General features: G+C 42.9%; 1 protein-coding gene across 2 annotated transcripts; it reads left to right on the top strand.

Annotated features, from left to right (window-relative positions):
• Positions 1-676: 676 nt before the first annotated feature.
• Positions 677-26,219, top strand: LOC140135205 (nicotinamide N-methyltransferase-like). Of its 2 annotated transcripts, none has more exons than XM_072156372.1 (3): positions 677-874; positions 22,446-22,653; positions 22,867-26,219. In XM_072156372.1, exons 1-3 carry the CDS (start codon positions 724-726, stop codon positions 23,288-23,290), a joined length of 783 nt encoding a protein of 260 aa, XP_072012473.1. In that variant the 5' UTR covers positions 677-723; the 3' UTR covers positions 23,291-26,219. The 2 variants fall into 2 exon arrangements, with proteins under 2 accessions (XP_072012473.1, XP_072012475.1); XM_072156374.1 differs by lacking the exon at positions 677-874 and adding an exon at positions 4,171-4,245.
• The last annotated feature ends 634 nt before the right edge of the window (positions 26,220-26,853 follow it).

A 26,853-nucleotide genomic window follows, 5' to 3' on the forward strand; every position in this document is an offset into this window, starting at 1 on the left:
GTTAACTTTGTCACCACCCTGCTGTGTAATCCACAAAATATACTGGCAAACTTTTATCATGTACCGATATTATTTGAGCGCTTCTTGCTCACCTCCTTTGGTTCCTCACTGCCACCCATTGGTTTGAAGCCTGAGTCCATTTAGGGTATGTCGCCATGCCACTCTCTAGCCTGCCGCTGCTGCCGCTGCCTCTGCATGCCGTCCCCTATAGTGTCAGGGTCAATTATTGGATGTTTTAGATGCTATCTAGCTTCATTCTGTCACTCTGTCATGGCCATGCTGTTGCCCATAGTTTTGGCATAATGGTGCGATTAAGCAGCCTCAGAGGCATCCATGCATGCTGCCCCTGCTGTTTGCTGTCCATTTCCGTGGTGTTTCCATCCTTTTCTGAGGTTCCCAGGTGTTTGGCCAAGCTTCCCTGTGCAGAGCCTTGGTCCCCTTGAAAAATGCTCGAGTCTCCCATTGACTTCAATGGGGCTCGTTATTCGAGACGAGCACTCGAGCATCGGGAAATGTTCGTCTCGAATAACGAGTACCCGAGCATTTTAATGCTCGCTCATCTCTAACTATAACTAAACAATAAAACACGACACACTATGCAAATAGAACACCTCATGATGTGACAGATGATTCTTACTAACACAAATGACTAATGTGTAATACTTATAAAAGACCTTGAGCACCAGAATAGAGAAAGACAGTCTACCTGCAAAATAATAGAAGATGGATTCCAGTGCCCTTAAGTTCTATAATATAGATGAATGTGATACCAGACAAATTCTGGAGGATTATTGCTCTGGTAACCAGAAAATGGTCTTTGAAGAGGATTTTGTGAAGTTCCCCATTCAAAATGTTAGAAAAACCTTTAAATTGGGTATGAGTTTTCCTATTATTAAATATTTTCATTTTTTAATACTTTTGTAAAAAAGTATTTTTTTTATCTTTAAAGCACCAATTATTATCAAATTTAAATTATTTAATTTAGTTATAATCAAGTCCTTGTCTCCAACTTTGTTAAAAGTTGGAGAACAATTAAAAATTGGATTAGTTCTAACACATAGGGCCAGATCTATTAAAGTGTTTGCGCCAGTTTTGTTCTAATCTTTTTTTTTTTTTTGCTATTTTGGGTTCTTTATTGTTTATTTTTGTCTCTATTTTTTGGTTTAACATTTTTTTCCATTATTAGCAAGACTTTCAATATTTGATTTTATACAAATTTTTCAGTTTTTATTTTTATACAAACATAACATAATTTATTTTTTTGTGTTTTGTTGTTCAAATGGCAACTACTTTAACAAAGTTTTATAATTTTTTTGTGTTTTGCTACTAGAATGGCAAGTACTTGAACATGACTGTATATATTTTTTTATTTTGTTTGTGTTTTGTTACTTGAATGTCAACTACTTGAAAATAGTTGTATTTTATTTTTTGTGTGTTTTGTTGCTTGAATGGCAACTACTTGAAAATAGTTTTATATATATATATATATATATATATATATATATATATATATATATATATATATTACTGAATGTTTTGATGCTTGAATGGCAACTATTTGAATATAGTTGTATATATTTTTTTGTGTTTCTTCTTCCACTGGTGGCTTGGCTTCAGCTAGAGGCTCCGGGACACGGTCCAGCAACAGGGTCACCATCTGTTTTTGGTCCTGCTCCTCATATTACAAATGAAACATATTTTGGTTTGTATTTTTTATTTTCGGAAGATACGTTTGCTTCTAAATTTAGTCTTTAGTTGATTTACCTCCTCGACAGTTGGTTGAAGGTTTGGGGGACTGGAGTCGGCCATTTCTGTTTGCTTCTACCTTGACCTCCATTTTACACTTTTTGATTATCTCACCTTTGGCCCCCTGGTTCATTCTTCTAACATTTTTGAAGAACTTATTTTGCCTTACTTTTTTGCAACTGAACTGCTTCTGGATCTGCCTGACAGAATTGAATTTCCTGTACTTTGCATGCAGAGGGGCTGAGAGCTGTTCCATGATCCTTGTCTATTACTTATAACTCCCTGAATCATGGGGCAGCTCATAGCCCTGCTCATTGACAAGGGTGAGGATGTTGCTGAGCTCTGTTGTTGCCTTGCTTCTCATTTATAAAATTAAATTCAAAATAAAAAAAATAAATTTTTTGATTAGTTTGTGTGCTGTTCTTGTATTATCCATGTGTTTTTTTAAACTTATTGAAACTCCTGCATTCACCTTCTTTTGTGCCAAAAAGCATGGATAAGCAACATCTGCCTAAAGGGAACATAATAGATGTCCGCAAATGTAAATTGATGTCAATGGGATTTAAAACTGATACTTTACCTTTTTTGGGTGTAACTAACAGAGTTTTGAACTGTCATGTTAACTTCACCTTATTGTGTGCTTATCCTGATTTGCCTGCATCCATGCATCCATTAGTATAAGAAACGATAAGACTCAATACTTTAGTATTTATTTGATGCAATCTATCCTTAAAAATGTGTTTCTGTTTCAAATCTTCTACTGACATTTTTTTTTTGTTTTATCTGTATTTTCCTCCTTCCCATTTTTGACCCCTCATAAAGCTGATTTGTGTTAATTTTGCATTGTTTTGGGGGCTTTGGATGTGTTTTGTCAGTACTTTGCTGTACTCACATGTGGCAGTGATGGTGGTCAGCTCATGGTCTCTTTCTCTTTCTGTGACACTGGAGGAGTTTAGGTTTGTGCCGCAACACTTTGAATTTATGTATGCACGCACTATTTACGTGTGCCACTTGCATAGGTGAACGTTTTGGCTTTTCCCAACTAAGCTTCAGTAAATATCTACATGTGGGGGTAGATGAGATGTTCAAGATATGTCATAGATATATCTCGTTCCCCAAAACACTAGCTTCTTTACAGAAAAATAAAGGGTAATTCATGAAAATATTGGGGATGCCACTTGTCAATAGATTGCACCCAGCTTTGGTGACTGTTGATTCTAATGATGTAGCTACAGGAACAGGAAAATGTTTTTGTGGCATGTTGTAGAAATTCTCATTTGCTTTGATTAGTTCTGGTCCTAAATTTCTTTACTCTACAGGATCTAAATCTTTGACTGTGAAGCATATACATAGGCGTAGGTGCAGGGTCCCTATAGACACAAAGACGACAATTACTTAAATACCATTTTGTGTGCAAATAATGCTTGTTTGACACTTGCACATCCACCAAAAAGAGGGATGGGACTAACTTTTTAAAAATTTTGTACCCAACATTAAGATGACAATCGACGTAAACTAACACCCTGGCTTAAGATACCCTGCCTGGATCTGAACAAAAAGAAGGAGCAGAAATATAATGTACACACACAAAAAGACCAGAAGGGTCATTTATTGTTCTTTTGGCCTTCTCAAAAGCATATAAAAATCCCTGGAATTTTCAGGAGTAGCAATGTTTTACAGCCCACCACCAATAAGCTCCACATCGACCTGGCCACGGACTTGACTAAACATATCCCCAAGGTTCAAGCAGAACCCCACACTCGACCTGGCCAGATCTTTTGACAGCAAGACACTAAAGATTTTTTTTTTAAGCTGTCAAACCCAGCCACAAAATAATACAATTGTCAAATACTGACAAGAATAAATTCTAAATTAATTCAGTTAAATGTTTTCTTTTCATTTTTTTAACTTACAAATATACAGACAGGGTAACACAGGGTAACAAGACAGTTGAACCATCTTGTACTGTAATAGAGTATAAGCCAACCTGAGAATATGCCGAGAATACCTTATTTTACCACACAAAAACTTGGAAAATGTATTGACTCGAGTATAAGCCTAAAATGGGAAATGCAGCCGCTATTCTCTAACGTAATGTCCAATAATTTCCCCTCATCAATAAAATGTCTAAAAGTCTTCCCTCATGCATGCCCTTCCAATTAATATAATATCCACAGCAGCCCCACAAATTAATATAATGTCCAGCAGAGTACCCACATTAGTATAATGTCTAGCAAAGTGCCCCCATAAGTATATCCAGCAGAGTTCCCCCATAAGTATGATGTCTAGTAGAGTGCCCCCATAAAAAAGAAAGTTAGTATGCACCCTCGGCGCTGTCCTCCCTGAAGCACCTCTTTGGGTTCCCAGTCGTGCGGGCATATGCAGGTCTATGCGATCTGCCGACACAAAAACTATGATGTCAGCTGGTAGCAACACTGCCACCTCACAGTTTCTGTGCCGGCAGATTGAATAGAAGTGCACCTGCTAGCTACATGGAGGGTGAATATTAGCTTTATTTTTTTTAATATCCTCGAGTATAAGATGAGTGGGTCTTTTTTTAGCACAAAAATAGTGCTGAAAAACTCGACTTATACTCAAATATATATGCTACATGTTTACCAAATTTTACATCTTAGAAAAAAGGATAAAAGGCATATAAAGAAATAGGCAAAAAAGCACATTCAGGGGGACATTACGATTCGTGTCACCATTGAAAGCACTTCCAAACAATATTTAATTAAAAAAAATGTAGCTTCAAATTTTAGACCAATGAAAGTCCCCTTCTGGGGTATTCTGGGGTCATCAGTAGTTTAGATTCAATAGCAAAAAAATTCCCTTGTTACGTTCTCATTAAAATAGCCATTGAATAGTTGTGTCTTAAACTTGTAGTGAAACATGCATTAGGCTCTGTTCACACCTTCATAAGTTGTTAGACTCACTTGAATCAATGCAAATGCTTCGGTAAATAACCATAACTCAATAAAAGACATTGCAGACTCTAAATGCTAAATTTATACACATAGCCAAAAAAAGCATACCTTCATCAACCCGATAAATGGCATAAATCACAATCTCATCAACTTGATCATTGTCAAGAGTTTTGGTAATTCTCTCCTCCACCCAGGTTAACCAATGGGCCCACCACCAGTCTTGTGAGCTAATCTCTTTTGTTTGGCTGCAAAAGAAAGCAGATTATATATGTTCTAATATCCCCCTCTAGATATGATTTTTGGAGGACAGGGGAAGCTTGTCTGCAAAAAAATACCCCCCCCCCCCCAAAAAAAAATCATATGCAACCAAACAAACTCATCGTTATCATCATCATTATCACCATCAGACTTAGCAGAAATCTTATATTTAACAAAAACATGGGGGGGAGGGGCACCAGGAGCTGATGGTGGATTGCAAGCTGTTGGGGGTTCAGATCTGACACTTCCTCATCTTCCTGGGGAAAATAAGCACAGATATACTCCATAAATTCTGCACTGGCATCAGTTGGGGAAGTGGAGGGCAGATCTGTGGTCCTAGACATCTTTCCTTTGTTGTTGGATAGCCGCTGCTGCACACATGCACAAGTTCGTACATATAGATACATTTGTGTCACACTCAGATTGCACCATATTATTAAAGACTGTGGGCCACTTTTAATTAATCTGTCACCGTCTGCACACTCCACCGGCAAACTGCACATAGTTGACCTTTCATTCTAATTTTTAGATGCACGGGTTGTATATATTCGGTGTCCTATTCTCCATTGATTCTCCCACTGCTGAGTTACAGTCTTGGATGATGGATTGCTTGGACATTTTCATTAAACTAAGGCAAGGACAGCCTTTTCTACCTTCACTGGTTGCACATTAACCCCTTTATGACCAATGGTCATTGGTGCCTGATTGTCCAGGTCAATGTTTGATGTTCTGCTATGTGCTAGGCACTTTAAATAACAATATCTCTGGAAAAGCTTTATATATCATAACAATTTTTACTTTGTTTTTTTTTTCATCTTTATAAAATGTATCAATAATTGACTACAAATGTGAAATAATAAGCTATTTTGTAATTTTTTCCAAGTTTTTTTTTAAATAAGTAGTAACTTTTACCAAAGTATGCTATAAATATGTACCACATTATTCCATCACCCTTTCCCAGGTTCAGCTACAGATGCAGAGGGTTCATGTACTTCAAGTGAAAGTCCCATGCAGATTCAAATGCCTTCATTTCCTGAACCCTTTCATCTAGAAAAACAATTCATATGAAATAGCAGAGCCCCCTCTTTAATATGATATATGAATTGTGCATAGATGCTTAGTAAACCTTTAAGGCTGGATATCTCCATACACAATCCATACAGCATATTAAAGGGGAGATTCTCCTGTTTAGGATGGCATAAAACTGTTACTATGTTCCAGGATTCAGGAGATATGAGTCTGGTCAATGTCAACGCATTTTAAATGTCTTTTCTGCATAGGACTGGTGCAAATAGGACGTATATAGCCGTATAGCCGATTTCATTTAAATCATACAGGCTACTGACTTACATTTTACCTTCCGTATATGGGGTGGGGGCTATGCTCAAATTGTTTGTTGACATCTTCATCACTTACAAGTCATGGAACGCTTATGCTGTTCATTTAATTATACATTGAAAATTGAAATAAAGAAAAAATAAAGAATTAAGAAAAAAAATGGATTGATTTGCAGAGCTGCCCAACATTTTCTCCAATGAGCCTGCATTATATCGGTGGTTAATTTACCTAATAACAAAGCCACTTTTTATTTATTGGTACATTACTTTAAATATAATGAGAAAGATCAGTGAAAAACAGGCCTTATGTCAGCCCAGCCAAAAATGTCAAAAATGCATTTAACAAAGTGGAAAATTTTTTTTTAATTCTATGTACCATTAACCTGGAGGGCTTGTTGTGGGAGGAGTAATGTGTTGTTTTCATAGCAGTTACATGTTTCTAAGATTCCCCATCATGAGACCTAACTTCTTTGCACAATAGAAAAAGCTTATTGAGTAATGCAGGGGGAGGGGCTTTTTCTAATACTTGTTCAGTGATTTAAAACTGCATGATGGGATGTGTTTATAGAGCTTTATTATTCCTATGGTTGTAGTGTTCCTACATGAAAGCACCAATATTTAATTTGTGTTGGGCTCATTTAAAAATGATATTTTATCAAAGGTAGAGATGAGCGAGCACTAAAATGATCAGGTGCTCGTTATTCGAGACAAACTTTTCCCGATGCTCGAGTGCTCGTCTCAAATAACGAGCCCCATTGAAGTCAATGGGAGACTCGAGCATTTTTCAAGGGGACCAAGGCTCTGCACAGGGAAGCTTGGCCAAGCACCTGGGAACCTCAGAAAAGGATGGAAACACCACGGAAATGGACAGGAAACAGCAGGGGCAGCATGCATGGATGACTCTGAGGCTGCTTAATCGCACCATTATGCCAAAATTATGGGCAAAAGCATGGCCATGACAGAGTGACCGAATGAGGCTAGATAGCATCTAAAACATGCAATAATTGACCCTGACACTATAGGGGACGGCATGCAGAGGCAGCGGCAGCAGGGGCAGGCTAGAGAGTGTCATGGCAATATACCCTAAATGGACTCAGGCTTCAAACCAATGGGTGGCAGAGAGGAACCAAAGGAGGTGAGCAAGAAGTGCTGAAATGATTTCCTATGTGAACAAAAGGTTGACGGTATATTTAGTCGATAACACAGCATGGTGGCGACATAGTGAACAAGTTCCATAACGTATCTGGTGAAACACCCGAAAAATAAGCCTGACACAGCTCTTTTGATAAGGGGACGACATGTTGAGGCAGCCATGGAGACGACTTCCATGATTAAGAGCGACAGTATGGGGCATCCATATTGCGCTGCTATGATTGCAACTTCAGGTCTCCAGCATGGCGGCGACAGATGGGCTGAGTTCCACTATGTATCTGGTGAAACACCTGAAAATTCTGCCTGACACAGATCGTTTGATAAGGGGACGATGTATGGAGGCAGTGAAGTAGTAGTAGATTAAAGGTGCTGTAGTTAAAACTATGTTAGTTGGATCTTGGGATGGAGCTGGCGCTCCGCTGCCAGGCGAGCTTTCGCCAATCCAAGCCCCTGTCTCTCGGCTACTCCCCAAACAGCACTTCTAAGAACCTTTTGTATAAGATCAAGTGTAGTAGTGTTCATATAAGTTTGGGTTATGGCGGGTGAGGGGAATGTAAACAGATGCGCAAGAAGCGCTGAAATAATATTGGTAAATGATAAAAGTTTGCCAGTATATTTTGTGGATTACACAGCAGGGTGGCGACAAAGTTAACAAGTTTGATGTGGAAGCCATGAAAACAACCCAAAATTCTGCCTGACACAGCTCGTTTGATAAGGGGACCATGTATGGAGCCAGCTATATGGACGACTTTTGGGGGAAGCTATGGCGATGACGTGTGGAGGTTGCAATGGAGACAACGTGTGGAGGCAGCTAAAAAGACGACGTGTGGAGGCTGCTATGGAGACAATTTAATTTGGATAGTGGCAGTCCAAAAATTTTTCAAACCAGAGGAGCAGGTAGGTGGTCCTGCAGAAAAATTAAATAGATTGAGTGCCTGTATGTGGCAGTCCAAAAAAGTTTTCAAACCAGAGGAGCAGGTAGGTGGTCCTCCAGAAAAATAAAATAAATTGAGTGCCTGTATGTGGCAGTCCAAAAAAGTTTTCAAACCAGAGGAGCAGGTAGGTGGTCCTCCAGAAAAATTAAATAGATTGAGTGCCTGTATGTGGCACTCCCAAAAATTGTTTAAAACAGAGGACCGGGTAGGTGGCCCTCCAGAAATATTAAATACATAGAGTACTATAGCTAGAGCCAGTTGGCCCTGGCAAAAAATAGCCAGTTTCCTCTGCTTTAGTGTACAAAGAGGAGGAGAAGGAGGACAATGAGGAGGAGGAGTGCATACATTATTCAGGTAGAGCTTCTTTCAACTGGTGGAGAATGGAAATCCAGAGAAATCCAGGCTTTATTCATCTTGATAAGCGTCAGCCTGTCAGCGCTGTCAGTCAACAGGCGTGTACGCTTATCGGTGATGATTAGAGATGAGCAAGCACTAAAATGCTCGGGTACTCGTTATTCGAGACGAACTTTTCCCGATGCTCGAGTGCTCGTCTCGAATAACGAGCCCCATTGAAGTTAATGGGAGACTCGAGCATTTTTCAAGGGGACCAAGGCTCTGCACAGGGAAGCTTGGCCAAACACCTGGGAACCTCAGAAAAGGATGGAAACACCACGGAAATGGACAGGAAACAGCAGGGGCAGCATGCATGGATGCCTCTGAGGCTGCTTAATCGCACCATTATGCCAAAATTATGGGCAACAGCATGGCCATGACAGAGTGACAGAATGAAGCTAGATAGCATCTAAAACATCCAATAATTGACCCTGACACTATAGGGGACTTCATGCAGAGGCAGCGGCAGCAGCGGCAGGCTAGAGAGTGGCATGGCGACATACCCTAAATGGACTCAGGCTTCAAACCAATGGGTGGCAGAGAGGAACCAAAGGAGGTGAGCAAGAAGCGCTCAAATAATATCGGTACATGATAAAAGTTTGCCAGTATATTTTGTGGATTACACAGCAGGGTGGCGACAAAGTTAACATGGAAGCCATGAAAACAACCCAAAATTCTGCCTGACACAGCTCGTTTGATAAGGGGACCATGTATGGAGGCAGTGAACTAGTAGTAGATTAAAGGTGCTGCAGTTAAAACTATGTTAGTTGGATATTGTCATGGAGCTGGCGCTCCGCTGCCAGGCGAGCTTTCGCCAATCCAAGCCCGTGTCTCTAGGCTACTCCCCAAACAGCACTTCTAAGAACCTTTTGTATAAGATCAAGTGTAGTAGCGTTCTTATAAGTTTAGGATATGGCGGGTGAGGGGAATGTAAACAGAAGCGTAAGAAGCGCTGAAATAATATTGGTAAATGATAAAAGTTTGCCAGTATATTTTGTGGATAACACAGATGGGTGGCGACAAAGTTAACAACTTTGATGTGGAATCCATGAAAACAACCCAAATTTCTGCCTGACACACCTCGTTTAATAAAGGGACGATGTATGGAGGCAGCTATATGGACGACTTTTGGAGGTAGCAATAGAGACAACGTGTGGAGGCTGCTATGGAGACAATTTAATTTGGATAGTGCCTGTATGTGGCAGTCCAAAAAAGTTTTCAAACCAGAGGAGCAGGTAGGTGGCCCTCCAGAAAAATGGAATAGATTGAGTGCCTGTATGTGGCAGTCCAAAAAAGTTTTCAAACCAGAGGAGCAGGTAGGTGGCCCTCCAGAAAAATGGAATAGATTGAGTGCCTGTATGTGGCAGTCCAAAAAAGTTTTCAAACCAGAGGAGCAGGTAGGTGGCCCTCCAGAAAAATGGAATAGATTGAGTGCCTGTATGTGGCAGTCCAAAAAAGTTTTCAAACCAGAGGAGCAGGTAGGTGGCCCTCCAGAAAAATGGAATAGATTGAGTGCCTGTATGTGGCAGTCCAAAAAAGTTTTCAAACCAGAGGAGCAGGTAGGTGGCCCTCCAGAAAAATGGAATAGATTGAGTGCCTGTATGTGGCAGTCCAAAAAAGTTTTCAAACCAGAGGAGCAGGTAGGTGGCCCTCCAGAAAAATGGAATAGATTGAGTGCCTGTATGTGGCAGTCCAAAAAAGTTTTCAAACCAGAGGAGCAGGTAGGTGGCCCTCCAGAAAAATTGAATAGATTGAGTGCCTGTATGTGGCAGTCCAAAAAAGTTTTCAAACCAGAGGAGCAGGTAGGTGGCCCTCCAGAAAAATTGAATAGATTGAGTGCCTGTATGTGGCACTCCCAAAAATTGTTTAAAACAGAGGACCAGGTAGGTGGTCCTCCAGAAAAATTAAATGCATAAAGTACTATAGCTAGAGCCAGTGGGCCCTGTCAAAAAATAGCCAGTTTCCTCTGCTTTACTGTACAAAGAGGAGGAGAAGGAGGAAAATGAGGAGGAGGAGGAGTGGATAAATTATTCAGGTTGAGCTTCCTTCACCTGGTGGAGATTGGAAATTATGAGAAATCCAGGCTTTATTCATCTTAATAAGCGTCAGCCTGTCAGCGCTGTCAGTCGACAGGCGTGTACGCTTATCGGTGATGATGCCACCAGCTGCACTGAAAACCCACTCGGACAAGACGCTAGCGGCAGGGCAGGCAAGAACCTCCAAGGCGTACAGCGCCAGTTCGTGCCACATGTCCAGCTTTGAAACCCAGTAGTTGTAGGGAGCTGTGTGATAATTTAGGACGATGGTATGGTCAGCTACGTACTCCCTCACCATCTTTCTGTAAAGATCAGCCCTACTCTGCCGAGACTGGGGACAGGTGACAGTGTCTTGCTGGGGTGACATAAAGCTGGCAAAAGCCTTGTAAAGCGTACCCTTGCCAGTGCTGGACAAGCTGCCAGCTCGCCTACTCTCCCTCGCTACTTGTCCCGCAGAACTACGCACTCTGCCGCTAGCGCTGTCAGAAGGGAAATACTGTTTCAGCTTGTGCACCAGGGCCTGCTGGTATTCATGCATTCTCACACTCCTTTCCTCTCCAGGGATGAGAGTGGAAAGATTTTGCTTGTACCGTGGGTCCAGGAGAGTGAACACCCAGTAATCGGTGCTGGAATAAATTCTTTGAACGCGAGGGTCACGGGATAGGCAGCCTAGCATGAAATCTGCCATATGCACCAGAGTACCAACGCGTAAGAATTCACTCCCCTCACTGGCCTGACTGTCCATTTCCTCCTCCTCCAACTCCTCCAAATCCTCTTCTTCTGCCCATACACGCTGAACAGTGAAGGACTCAACAATGGTCCCCTCTTGTGTCTCGCCAACATTCTCCTCCTCTTCCTCCTCATACTCCTCCACCTCCACCTCCTCCGATATGCGCTGAGAAATAGACCTAAGGGTGCTTTGGCTATCAACAAGGGAATCTTCTTCCCCCGTCTCTTGTGACGAGCGCAAAGCTTCCGACTTCATGCTGATCAGAGATTTTTTCAACAGGCCAAGCAGCGGGATGGTGAGGCTGATGATGGCGGCATCGCCACTGACCATCTGTGTTGACTCTTCAAAGTTACTCAGCACCTGACAGATATCAGACATCCACGTCCACTCCTCATTGTAGACTTGAGGAAGCTGACTGACCTGACTACCAATTCTGGTGGAAGTTGACATCTGGCAGTCTACAATCGCTCGGCGCTGCTGGTAAACTCTGGATAACATGGTCAGTGTTGAATTCCACCTCGTGGGCACGTCGCACAACAGTCGGTGAGCGGGCAGTTGGAGGCGGCGCTGCGCTGCCCTGAGAGTGGCAGCATCTGTGCTGGACTTCCTGAAATGCGCACAGAGGCGGCGCACCTTCGTGAGCAAATCAGACAGATTGGGGTATGTCTTGAGGAAACGCTGAACTATCAGATTTAACACATGGGCCAGGCATGGCACATGTGTCAGTCTGCCGAGTTGCAGAGCCGCCACCAGGTTACGGCCGTTGTCACACACAACCATGCCTGGCTTCAGGTTCAGCGGTGCCAGCCACAGATCAGTCTGCGCCGTAATGCCCTGTAATAGTTCTTGGGCGGTGTGCCTTTTATCGCCTAGGCTCAGCAGTTTGAGCACCGCCTGCTGTTGCTTAGCGACGGCACTGCTGCTGTGCCTAGAGCTACCGACTGATGGCGCCATGCCCACGGATGGTAGTTCGGAGGAGGAGGTGGAGGAGGGGTGGGAGGAGGAGGAGGCATAGTAGGCCTGAAACACCTGGACCGAGGTAGGCCCCGCAATCCTTGGCGTCGGCAGTATATGACCAGCCGCAGGGTCAGACTCGGTCCCAGCCTCCACCAAGTTAACCCAATGTGCCGTCAGCGATATATAGTGGCCCTGCCCGGCAGCAGGTGGACCTTGTCAGAAACGGCGTTGGTCAGGGCACGGATGATGTTGTCTGACACGTGCTGGTGCAGGGCTGGGACGGCACATCGGGAAAAGTAGTGGCGGCTGGGGACCGAATACCGAGGGGTGGCCGCCGCCATGAGGTTGCGAAAGGCCTCGGTCTCTACTAGCCTATAGGGCAGCATCTCCAGGCTGAGCAATCTGGAGATGTGGACATTAAGGGCTTGGGCGTGCGGGTGGGTTGCACTATATTTGCGTTTCCGCTCCACCGTCTGGGGTATGGAGAGCTGAACGCTGGTGGATGCTGTGGAGGATCGTGGAGGCGACGATGGGGTTTTTGTGGCAGGGTCCTGGGCAGGGGGCTGACTATCAGCTGACACAGGGGAAGGAGCAGTGGTGTGCACGGCCGGAGGTGAACGGGCTTGTTGCCACTGAGTGGGGTGTTTAGCATTCATATGCCTGCGCATACTGGTGGTAGTTAAGCTATTAGTGGTGGAACCCCTGCTGATCCTGGTTTGGAAAATGTTGCACACCACAGTCCGTCGGTCATCCGGTGTTTCCTTAAAGAACCTCCAGACTTCTGAAAATCTAGCCCTCGCCGCAGGAGCCCTCGCCACGGGAGCTTCACTAGTTGACACATTTGGCGCTGATGCACCAGGTCTGGCCCTGCCTCTCCGTCTGGCCCCACCACTGCCTCTTCCAACCTGTTCTGGTCGAGGACTCTCCTCCGTCTCAGAAGCACTGTGTTCACCCGGCCTATCAACCCAGCTTGGGTCTGTCACCTCATCATCCTCCGATCCCTCAGTCTGCTCCCCCCTCGGACTTCCTGCCCTGACAACAACTTCCCCACTGTCTGACAACCGTGTCTCCTCATCGTCGGACACCTCTTTACACACTTCTTCCACTACGTCAAGAAGGTCATCATCACCCACAGACTGCGACTGGTGGAAAACCTGGGCATCGGAAAATTGCTCAGCAGCAACCGGACAAGTGGTTTGTGACTGTGGGAAGGGTCCAGAAAACAGTTCCTCAGAGTATGCCGGTTCAAATGCCAAATTTTCCTGGGAGGGGGCAGACTGGGTGGGAGGAGGCTGAGGTGCAGGAGCTGGAGGAGTGCCGATTTCGGTGACATGGGTGGACTGCGTGGAAGACTGACTGGTGGACAAATTGCTCGAAGCATTGTCGGCAATCCACGACATCACCTGTTCGCACTGTTCTGGCCTCAACAGTGCTCTACCACGAGTCCCAGTAACTTCAGACATGAACCTAGGGAGTGTAGCTCTGCGGCGTTCCCCTGCTCCCTCATCAGCAGGTGGTGTCTCACCCCGCCCAGGACCACGGCCTCTGATTCCTGCAGTAGTTGGACGCCCACGTCCCCACCCTCGTCCTCTACCCCTAGCCCTCGGGTTAAACATTTTGAAAATGAAAGTTATAACTTTAATTTTTTTTTTACTTTTTTTTGTGTTTTTTTGTGGTTTTTTAGTTTTTTTTGTGTTTTTTAGTTTTTAAAACCAAACAATGCTATCCTATTGCTATGGCTATTTTCTAGCCAAGTATGAAAGCACACTGCTATGCCAGATGAGATGACGCTGAGTTATGAAAAAATAAACGTAAAATAAAAAGGAAATGGCAGACTGTGCCTAATTGAAATCCAACCCCTAATAAATTTTCCCACTTCGGTCTTTGCGATGGATATGTGCGTCACTAAGCGCTAAACACAGCGGTCGCAAGTCTCACTCCAAATTCCTGACAATTGGCTAGTATATGCACTGCAGCAAGGACAGCCACCAGCAGATCAACCAGAAATAAAATATATATAACGCTATTGTAGGCGTAAGTAAGCCGTTTGGATTCTCCTTTGGCTATTTTCTAGCCAAGTATGAAAGCACACTGATGAGATGACGCTGAGTTATGAAAAAATAAACGTAAAATAAAAAGGAAATGGCCGACTGTGCCTAATTGAAATCCAACCCCTAATAAATTTTCCCACTTCGGTCTTTGCGATGGATATGTGCGTCACTAAGCGCTAAACACAGCGGTCGCAAGTCTCACTCCAAATTCCTGACAATTGGCTAGTATATGCACTGCAGCAAGGACAGCCACCAGCAGATCAACCAGAAATAAAATATATATAACGCTATTGTAGGCGTAAGTAAGCCGTTTGGATTCTCCTTTGGCTATTTTCTAGCCAAGTATGAAAGCACACTGATGAGATGACGCTGAGTTATGAAAAAATAAACGTAAAATAAAAAGGAAAAGGCAGACTGTGCCTAATTGAAATCCAACCCCTAATAAATTTTCCCACTTTGGTATTTGCGATGGATATGTGCGTCACTAAGCGCTAAACACAGCGGTCGCAAGTCTCACTCCAAATTCCTGACAATTGGCTAGTATATGCACTGCAGCAAGGACAGCCACCAGCAGATCAACCAGAAATAAAATATATATAACGCTATTGTAGGCGTAAGTAAGCCGTTTGGATTCTCCTTTGGCTATTTTCTAGCCAAGTATGAAAGCACACTGATGAGATGACGCTGAGTTATGAAAAAATAAACGTAAAATAAAAAGGAAATGGCAGACTGTGCCTAATTGAAATCCAACCCCTAATAAATTTTCCCACTTCGGTCTTTGCGATGGATATGTGCGTCACTAAGCGCTAAACACAGCGGTCGCAAGTCTCACTCCAAATTCCTGACAATTGGCTAGTATATGCACTGCAGCAAGGACAGCCACCAGCAGATCAACCAGAAATAAAATATATATAACGCTATTGTAGGCGTAAGTAAGCCGTTTGGATTCTCCTTTGGCTATTTTCTAGCCAAGTATGAAAGCACACTGATGAGATGACGCTGAGTTATGAAAAAATAAACGTAAAATAAAAAGGAAAAGGCAGACTGTGCCTAATTGAAATCCAACCCCTAATAAATTTTCCCACTTTGGTATTTGCGATGGATATGTGCGTCACTAAGCGCTAAACACAGCGGTCGCAAGTCTCACTCCAAATTCCTGACAATTGGCTAGTATATGCACTGCAGCAAGGACAGCCACCAGCAGATCAACCAGAAATAAAATATATATAACGCTATTGTAGGCGTAAGTAAACCGTTTGGATTCTCCTTTGGCTATTTTCTAGCCAAGTATGAAAGCACACTGATGAGATGACGCTGAGTTATGAAAAAATAAACGTAAAATAAAAAGAAACTGCCAGACTGTGCCTAATTGAAATCCAACCCCTAATAAATTTTACCACTTCGGTCTTTGCGATGGATATGTGCGTCACTAAGCGCAAAACACAGTGGTCGCAAGTCTCACTACAAATTGCTCACAATTTGCTAGTAGATGCACTGCAGCAAGTACAGCCACCAGCAGATCAACCAGAAATCAAATATATATAACGCTACTGTAGGCGTAAGTAAGCCGTTTGGATTCTCCTATGGCTATTTTCTAGCCAAGTATGAAAGCACACTGCTATGCCAGATGAGATGACGCTGAGTTATTAAAAAAATAAACGTAAAATAAAAAAGGAAATGGCAGACTGTGCCTAATTGAAATCCAACCCCTAATAAATTTTCCCACTTCGGTCTTTGCGATGGATATGTGCGTCACTAAGCGCAAAACACAGCGGTCGCAAGTCTCACTACAAATTGCTCACAATTTGCTAGTAGATGCAGTGCAGCAAGTACAGCCACCAGCAGATCAACCAGAAATCAAATATATATAACGCTACTGTAGGCGTAAGTAAGCCGTTTGGATTCTCCTATGGCTATTTTCTAGCCAAGTATGAAAGCACACTTCTATGCAAGATGAGATGACACTGAGTTATTAAAAAAATAAACGTAAAATAAAAAGTAAATGGCAGACTGTGCCTAATTGAAATCAAACCCCTAATAAATTTTCCCACTTTGGTGTTTGAGGTGGATATGTGTGTCACTAAGAGCTAAACACAACGGTAGCAAGTCCCCCTGCAAATTCCTCACAATATGGTACTAGCTGCAAATAAAAAAAAAAAAAGTATAACGTTATTGTAGCCCTAAGAAGGGCTGTTGGGTTCTTGTAGAATCACTCTTGCCTAACAGTAAGCTAATAGAACACCCTAACGCTTTCCCTGACCAGCAGCAGCTCTCTCCCTAGCGGCATCCAGACACAGAATGATCCGAGCAGCGCGGGCAGCGGCTAGTCTATCCCAGGGTCACCTGATCAGGCCAGCCAACCACTGCTATCGACGTGTAAGGGTACCACGTCATGCTGGGTGGAGTGCAGAGTCTCCTGGCTTGTGATTGGCTCTGTTTCTGGCCGCCAAAAAGCAAAACGGCGGGAGCTGCCATTTTCTCGAGCGGGCGAAGTATTCGTCCGAGCAACGAGCAGTCTTGAGTACGCTAATGCTCGACCGAGCATCAAGCTCGGACGAGTATGTTCGCTCATCTCTAGTGATGATGCCAACAGCTGCACTGGAAACCCGCTCGGACAACACGCTAGTGGCAGGGCAGGCAAGAACCTCCAAGGCGTACAGCGAAAGTTCGTGCCACATGTCCAGCTTTGAAACCCAGTAGTTGTAGGGAGCTGTGTGATCATTTAGGACGATGGTATGGTCAGCTACGTACTCCCTCACCATCTTTCTGTAAAGATCAGCCCTACTCTGCCGAGACTGGGGACAGGTGACAGTGTCTTGCTCGGGTGACATAAAACTGGCAAAGGCCTTGTAAAGCATACCCCTGCCAGTGCTGGACAAGCTGCCTGCTCGCCTACTCTCCCTCGCTACTTGTCCCGCAGAAGTACACCCTCTGCCCCTAGCGCTGTCAGAAGGGAAATACTGTTTCAGCTTGTGCACCAGGGCCTGCTGGTATTCATGCATTCTCACACTCTTTTCCTCTCCAGGGATGAGAGTGGAAAGATTTTGCTTGTACCGTGGGTCCAGGAGAGTGAATACCGAGTAATCGGTTCTGGAATAAATTCTTTGAACGCGAGGGTCATGGGATAGGCAGCCTAGCTTGAAATCTGCCATATGCGCCCAACGCGCAAGAATTCACCCCCCTCACTGGCTTGACTGTCCATTTCCTCCTCCTTCAACTCCTCCAACTCCTCTTCTTCTCCCCATACATGCTGAACAGTGAAGGACTGAACAATGGTCCCCTCTTCTGTCTCGCCAACATTCTCCTCCTCTTCCGCCTCATCCTCCTCCACCTCCTCCGATATGCACTGAGAAAAAGACCTGAGGGTGCTTTGGCTATCAACAAGGGAATCTTCTTCCCCCGTCTCTTGTGATGAGCGCAAAGCTTCCGACTTCATGCTGACCAGAGAGTTTTTCAACAGACCAAGCAGCGGGATGGTGAGGCTGATTATGGCGGCATCGCCACTGACCATCTGTGTTGACTCCTAAAAGTTACTCAGCACCTGACAGATATCAGACATCCACGTCCACTCCTCATTGTAGACTTGAGGAAGCTGACTAGCCTGACTACCAGTTCTGGTGGAAGTTGACATCTGGCAGTCTACAATCGCTCTGCGCTGCTGGTAAACTCTGGATAACATGGTTAATGTTGAATTCCTGAGAGTGGCAGCATCTGTGCTGGACTTCCTGAAATGCGCACAGATGTGGTGCACCTTCGTGAGCAAATCAGAAAGATTGGGGTATGTCTTGAGGAAACGCTGAACTATGAGATTTAACACACGGGCCAGGCATGGCACATGTGTCAGTCTTCCGAGTTGCAGAGCCGCCACCAGGTTACGGCCGTTGTCACACACAACCATGCCTGGCTTCAGGTTCAGTGGTGCCAGCCACAGATCAGTCTGCGCCGTGATGCCCTGTAATAGCTTTTGGGCGGTGTGCCTTTTATCGCCTAGGCTCAGCAGTTTGAGCTTCGCCTTCTGTTGCTTAGCGATGGCACTGCTGCTGTGCCTAGAGCTACCGACTGATGGCGCCATGCCCACAGATGGTAATTCGGAGGAGGAGGTGGAGGAGGGGTGGGAGGAGGAGGAGGCATAGTAAGCCTTTGAGACCTGGACCGAGGTAGGCCCCGCAATCCTCGGCGTCGGCAGTATATGACCAGCCCCAGGGTCAGACTCAGTCCCAGCCTCCACCAAGTTAAACCAATGAGCCGTCAGCGACATACAGTGGCCCTGCCCGGCAGCACTCGTCCACGTGTCCATGGTCAGGTGGACCTTATCAGAAACGGCATGGGTCAGGGCACGGATGATGTTGTCTGACACGTGCTTGTGCAGGGCTGGGACGGCACATCGGGAAAAGTAGTGGCAGCTGGGGACCGAATACCGAGGGGCGGCCCTTGCCATGAGGTTTCGAAAGGCGTCGATCTCTACCAGCCTATAGGGCAGCATCTCCAGGCTAAGCAGTTTGGAGATGTTGACGTTGAGGGCTTGGGCGTGTGGTTGGTTTGCACTATACTTCCTTTTGCGCTCCAGCGTCTGGGGTTTGGAGAGCTGAACGCTGGTGGATGCTGTGGAGGATCGTGGAGGTGAAGATGGGGTTTTCCCACAGGAGGTGTTTGGGCCGGGGTCCTGGGCAGGGGGCTCACTAGCAGATGACACAGGGGAAGGAGCAGTGGTGTGCCCGGCCGGAGGTGAACGGGCTTGGTGCCATTGAGTGGGGTGTTTAACATTCATATGCCTGCGCATACTGGTGGTAGTTAAGCTAGTAGTGGTGGAACCCCTGCTGATCCTGGTTTGGCACAGGTTGCACACCACAGTCCGTCGGTCATCCGGTGTTTCTTTAAAGAACCTCCAGAATTTTGAAAATCTAGCCCTCGCCACGGGAGCTTGACTACGGGCAACATTTGGAGCTGATGCACCAGCTCTGGTCCTGCCTCTCCGTCTGGCCCCACCACTGCCTCTTCCAACCTGTTCTGGTATAGGACTCGCCTCCGTCTCCGAAGCACTGTGTTCACCCGGCCTATCAACCCAGCTTGGGTCTGTCACCTCATCATCCTCCGATCCCTCAGTCTGCTTCCCCCTCGGACTTCCTGCCCTGACAACAACTTCACTACTGTCTGACAATCGTGTCTCCTCATCGTCCGACTCCTCTTTACACACTTCTTCCACTACGTCAATGATGTCATCATCACCCACAGACTGCGACCGGTGGAAAACCTGGGCATCAGAAAATAGCTCAGCAGCAACCGGACAAGTGGTTTGTGACTCTGGGAAGGGTACAGAAAACACATCCTCAGAGTATGCTGGTACAAATGCCAAATTTTCCTGGGAGGGGGCAGACTGGGGGAAGGAGGCTGAGGTGGAGGAGCTAGAGGAGTGCTGATTTCGGTGACATGGGTGGACTGCGTGGAAGACTGACTGGTGGACAAATGGCTAGATTCATTTTCCGCAATCCACAACATCACCTGTTCGCACTGTTGTGGCCTCAACAGTGCTCTACCACGAGTCCCAGTAACTTGAGACATGAACCTAGGGAGTGTAGGTGGTGTCTCACCCCACCCAGGACCACGGCCTCTGACCCTTGCAGTAGTTGGACGCCCACGCCCACGCCCTCGTCCTCTACCCCTAGCCCTCGGGTTAAACATTTTCAAAATTAAAATGTAAACTGTAATTTTTTTTTGTTTTTTGTTTTTTTGTGTTTTTTTTTTTTTTAAACAAAACGATGTTATATCCTATTGCTATGGCTTGTTTCTAACCTACACTGACAGCACACAACTGGATTTTGTGCTGTGCCTGATGACTTTGAGTTATAGAAAAAAATAAACGTAAAAAAAAATAAATCAGCAGACTGTGCCTAATTCAAATCAAACCCCTAATAAATTGTCCCACTTCGGTGTTTGAGCTGGATATGTGTGTCACTAAGAGCTAAACACAACGGTTGCAAGTCTCCCTGCAAATTCCTCACAATATGGTACTAGCTGCACTACTAGTGGCAGCAAGCCCAGCCAAAAGCAAACCAAAAAAAAGTAAAATATAACGCTATTGTAGGCCTAAGTAAGCCGTTGGGGTTCTCCTATGGCTATTTTCTAGCCTACACTGAAAGCACACTGCTTTGCCAGATTACTTTGAGTTATAAAAGTAAATAAACGTAAAAAAGAATAAATCAGCAGACTGTGCCTAATTCAAATCAAACCCCTAATAAATTGTCCCACTTCGGTGTTTGAGGTGTCACTAAGAGCTAAACACAACGGTCGCAAGTCTCCCTGCAAATTCCTCACAATATGGTACTAGGTGCACTACTAGTGGCAGCAAGCCCAGCCACAAGCAAACCAAAAAAAAGTAAATATATAACGTTAATGTAGCCCTAACAAGGGCTGTTGGGTTCTTGTAGACTCACTGCTGCCTAACAGTAATCTAACTTACTTACTATAGTAAGCAAACTATATTGAGAATTCCCTTTAAAGATTTTGATGGAACTGCAAACTATGTTGAGACAGTACCTTTAAGATTTTGATGACTTATGCTGGGATTAAAAACTATACTGAAATAGGGACTTTAAGATTGGGCTTGATGATGCTGAAACTTCAAACTATACTGAGACTGCCCTTAAAGATTTTGTTAGAACTTTAAACTATACAGAGTGGGTGCTTATAGGATATTCATGGATGATGCAGTAAATACCCATAGTACTAAGTGTGGTCCTGGACCATAGCAGCCTATCAGTAGCTTAATGCAGTTTTTCACAGTGTCCTGAAAGGGCTATTATTTCAAATTTCAATCACAGCAGCCTACTCTCCTTTCCAAGGTTGACTATTCGTTTCTGACGCTATGAAGGGCAGAAATCTCTCTTATCTGTTATGGTATCTGGATATGTGAGCCTGTTCTTATACAGCAGATTCATATGTCCTAACTGGCCAATCACAGCCCTGTCCACAGAGGACATGCCTGTGATTACTAAAGTGGTGGAAGTCGGTGGAGTGGTCACTCAGCAGTCAATCAACAAGTTTGGTGCTTATTCCCGTGCTTATTCCCCAAACATGCACCTGAAGCACTAACAGTGGCATCTATTTGGGATCAAGGGTTGATCAGATTGCCAATTTTGATAGATTCGGTTTACACCCGCTTATCATTTAAAATCTGTCCCTGGTAATGTGATGGCACACAGGAGTAGTAGTTATAAAACGCAGCTCAGATTTCTCTCTGTGATTTGAACAATCCATGCACCAGTTTGGCATCACATGCCCAGGGACGGATTTCTATCCACTTTTACTAAACAATACATCTGTCTGTTGAACGTCAGCAAGCGGACATCTAGAAACTCATGAGGAATTAATACAGAAAATATATCGGATAATGCTTATTACCACTTATATAATCTGTCTTAAACTAATTGCTTATAGTAACCAAATAAAGCTAAGAGCTCAGAGCTCATATTAATGAGCTGTGGCAAAATAGAAGCTGAGCTGTGATTGGTTGCTAACTGCCACAGCAGCACCAAACAATGTCTCCTGTATATGGTGGGTAATACGTGTATTTTGGAAAGCATTGGGTGAAAATTTGGACTAAACCTTGTCTAGGATGTTCCCAGGTAAAAGAGAGTGACTCCAGAATGTAGTGATTGCATTTATTTAGAGGACAGATACACACGCATACAATTATCTTTATATATTATATTATGTTTTCACTTGTCACTTGTTTTCACTTGTCATATTAACTAATTAGTATACTCAAGGGTTATTTTATAATTTTTTTGTTCTTGTTGGTACGTATGGGAGAAATTCCAATAAGTGTGTTTTGTGATACAAAACACAAGGGCACTCACATCACATATCTCACAAGTTATTTTACATAATATTTTGATAACAATGTTTTACTTTCCATTTCAGGTCACATTAAAGGAGATATCTTGATCGACCTCAGCATTAGCTCCATGATTCATCATCTGTACTCAGCCTGTGAGCTCTTCAAACACATCATAGTCCTGAAGGTCAATGACAGATGCATCATGGAGCTGAAGAGATGGGTGGACACACGTACAGGAGCATTCGACTGGGGTCATGTCTCACAACTTTATGCAGACAAGGAAGGAAACAGGTGAAACACTTGATTTTGCTACTGCTGTACAAGAGATATGAAGAAAATGTCATAAATTTGTAGACAGCATATGATTTATGTACTATTAGTCGTACTGGCCAAAATTAAGACACATAAATGATTATATTTTGGTGGGCTGTAATGTTTACTTTTCCACTCACATGAATATTATCAATACCATTGTATTTTGTTAATTTTTTTTGTTTTTCATAGTGATGACGTTCAGTATAAAGAAGGAAAAGTGAGATCAGCGCTACAACATGTTGTAAAATTTGACCCTGAGAAAGAAAATATGACAGAACCAATAGATTTACCACCAGCCGATTGTATCATCAGTGGTTGGCTCCTGGAAGTTATCAGCCAAGACAAAGAGGATTATGTCAGATATCTCAGAAAGTTCTCAAAGTTGTTGAAACCTGGAGGACACCTCATATTATTTGGGTCTTTAGGAGCAACATATTTCAAAATTCACAAAGAGAAGTTTCATTTTCTTACATGCGATGAGGAATTTGTCAGGGGAGTTCTAGTAGGAGAAGGCTTCAAAATTGATCATTGCAATATTTTTAAGAGAACAGTTATTAGTGATCTTGCTGACCATAAGTATGTAATATTCATTGCAGCTCATAAAGGAAAGTAGACTGTGGTAGAAAAATACAAGACAAGTCTTCTTCTATGTACTCATTTATCATTTAAAATAGTAGAGAAAAAACTGATTACTTAGTCAATTGTAGAAAAGTTGTATTGCCTTTAACCCCTACGGGACTCAGCCTCTTTTGGCCTTATGGACGCGGCCCCATTTTTCAAATCTGCCCTGTGTCACTATAAGTGGTTATAGCTTTGAAACAATATAAGATATCCAGGGGATTTTGAGATTGTTTTCTCGTGATACATTGTACTTCAAATTAGTTTAAAAATTTGTATGAAATCTTTTGCGTTTAGTTATGAAAAAAAACAAAATTTGGCAAAAATTTGGAAAAATTCTTTATTTTCAACGTTCTAAATTCTCTAGTTTTGATGCAGATAGTCATAGCACCCAAATAAATTCATAACTTACATTTCCCAAGTGTCTGCTTTATGTTGGATGGTTTTTTGAGATTCCACATATTTTACTTGAATGTTATGAGGCTCAGAAAATTCAGGTGCCATTTTTCAAATTTTTTGTAAAATCACCAAAACCCGTATTTAGATGGACCTGCTCAACTTCTAATTGACACTGAGAGGCCTACATAATAGCGAGAGTCATAAACTACCCCTCAACTTATGAAAAACCACTTTTAAGAAGTTTGTTAACCCTTTTTATAGGGTTTTATAGTCTGCAAATTGTAATATTTTTTCCCAATACACTCATTTTGGGTGGAAAATTAAACATTTACAATGGATTAAATGAAAAAAGGCTCCAAAAAGTTTGATACCCAATTTCTCTCGAGTACACCGATACCCTATATGTGGTGGTAACCTGCTGTATGGGCGCACGGCCGGGCATAGAAGGGAAGGAGGCGCCATCCAGAGCAGATTTGCTATGTCACATTGTACAGGCTATAATTTTTTTTCTTTTTTTAATGTGGACCTATAGGGGCTTATTTCTTTTGCCACATGAGATGCACTTTTCTGGTAGGTAATTTTGGGGCATCTATAGCTAATTGGTGAGATTTTATTAACTCTTTGTTGGTGGAGGAAATGAAAATCATCAATTTTTAGGAAAATGTTTATGTTTTTTTTTTGGTTGTTAAACATACCATAAAAATAGTACATTATTTTTATTCTATGGGTCGCCACGATTTGAAAAGACCTCATTTATATAGATTTTTTATTTTTTCCAATTTTTACTGAATAAAAAGTAATTTGCCAAAAATGTTAATTTTAGTGTCACCATCTTTCGTATGCATAACTTTTTTATTTTTCACCTCACAAATCTGTTTAAGGGCTTATTTTTTGTGAGAAGGATTGTTATTTTCAGTGGTCTTATTATAGAGTGCACAACATTTTTTAAAACACTTTTTAGGGTATTAATTGAAAATTATTTTTTTGGAGCTTTTTGTTTTTTTTTTACGGGGTTCACTTTGCGGTTCTAATAACAATTCTGTTTTATTATGCAGATTGTTACGGACGCAGGGATACCAAATATGTGGGGGTTTTGTGTATTATATTCAATTGTACTGAATAAAAACTAATTTGGAGAAAATCTTGTTCATTTTTGCATCACCATTTTTTCATATGCATAACTTTTTTATTTTTCGGGTGACAAATCTGGTTAAGGGCTTATTTTTTGCGAGAAGAGTTGCTCTTTTGAGTGGGCTTATTTTAGAGTGCATACCATTTTTTAAATCACATTTTAGAGCATTTTTTACAGTGTATTTATTAAAAATAATGAATAATAATAATTCTGTTTTATTATACAGATTGTTACGGACGCGGCAATACCAAATATGCGGGTGTTTTTTGTGTTTTTTATACTTTATTAAGTGTTTTTATGGGAAAGTGACATTTTAGGGGCTTATATTTTAATGTATTTTTTTTATTTATTCTAATGTGTAGTGTTCAGTGTTTTTCACTTTTTTTTCTTATACATACTTGAACTTGAACCAGTGATGCTCTGATCGCTGGTTCAAGTTCAGTACACTGCTCTACAATACTATTGTGTAATCTGCTTGCGCATGCTCAGACAGTAGTGCGGTTAGGCCATGGAAGGTCTGACTGCCAGGGAGACCGGGCAGCTCCAGGGCACATGCCAGTCGTTGGAGCTGCCCAGAAGTGGATCGGATCCCTTGGTAAGTGGCGCGGGGGATCCGATCCATAGCGCAAACACCCTTACACGCCACGGTCATGCTTGACCGTGGCATGTAAGGGGTTAACACCCGTGATCGGAGTCGGCTCTAATCGCAGGTGTTAGCCCAGGCTGTCAGCTTTGATAGACAGCTGACAGCCGCTGCTTCTGGTGCCGGCTCCATTCGTGAGCCGGTGCCAGAAGCAGGACGTTATAGCACGTCCCCATGCGCTTAGCATGTAGCCCCGGGGACGTACTATAACGTCCTGGTGCGCCTAGGGGTTAAATAAAATTGACAAAAAATTATGCACATCTAAATGTTGGCATTGGAATCATAAGCAACAACTAAAAAACAGCCACCACTTGCAGGAGCACAGTTCTATATCTTTTAATTAATCAATTTCTTATGACAAGTGCTGCAATTGTATGGCACTGCGGAAAGTAACTCCCCTAAATGCAAAATGTATCAGATGTAACTTTAAACTTAAACCCTGCTATAACACCCACTATCTGATATAATTGTTTGTAAACAATATAAAAAGTGATAAAATAGTCATTTTGCATTTTTGGTAAATTATTGCCCCATCAGGTGACACATCTCAGATTTGAACATAGGACAGATTGGTGAAACTAGCAATGATGTTAAGGGGTTAAAATCTGTTTTTTATATAATCAGGGACTACAGAAGTTCTGAGAGTCCTGATTCAGAATAGGAGAGCTCCATCCTCTTTTAAAAATGATATTTTTGGTGTGTATTTCCTGATACAATTGTTTTTAAGTAGTTGTGTTGTTCTTTTTTGGCTTTTAGTTATGTATGCTAACTTTAAGCATTATATCATTGCAATAAAGGTTAAAACATAACATTGCACTGGGTGATTTTCCTTAAGTTTGTTTCTGTATCACATAGTAAAAAGAAATCTATGCTTCATAAATAAAGGCTGTTTTCCTTTTGCATCTGACAGAATCGCCACACAAAGGGGTCACTTATCTTTAGTCAGGACAAGTATGCAAAGTTAAAAAAAAAAAAGAATGAGAAAAGTCTAAGCTAAAGCTAAGATAAGTTACGGTAATCCTTTATTGGTCCCACAGTGGGGAAATCCCAAACTTTACAGCAGCAGAGAGGATGCAGAGAGTGCAGGACAGACAATGACAGAACAATAATATTAGGGATAAATGAACAAAAAGAGAAAAAATAATAAAATGTTGATGAAGACAATCAATGATTGGCAGTTTGGTATTCAGTGTGTGGATGGAACCTGCAGGGACTGGTTAGGTGGGGGGCACAGGTTACTTCCGTTTGGGCCTTGTTGGTTGTACTGCCTGATTGCAGCGGGGAAGAATGATTTCTTCTAACACTCCCTTTCACACTTGGGATGAAGCAGTCGGTCACTGAAGGTGCTCCCCAATGCCACCAGTCTCATGCATGGGATAAGAGA

This window comes from Engystomops pustulosus, chromosome 6, assembly GCF_040894005.1.
Source record: "Engystomops pustulosus chromosome 6, aEngPut4.maternal, whole genome shotgun sequence".
Taxonomy (NCBI): domain Eukaryota; kingdom Metazoa; phylum Chordata; class Amphibia; order Anura; family Leptodactylidae; genus Engystomops; species Engystomops pustulosus.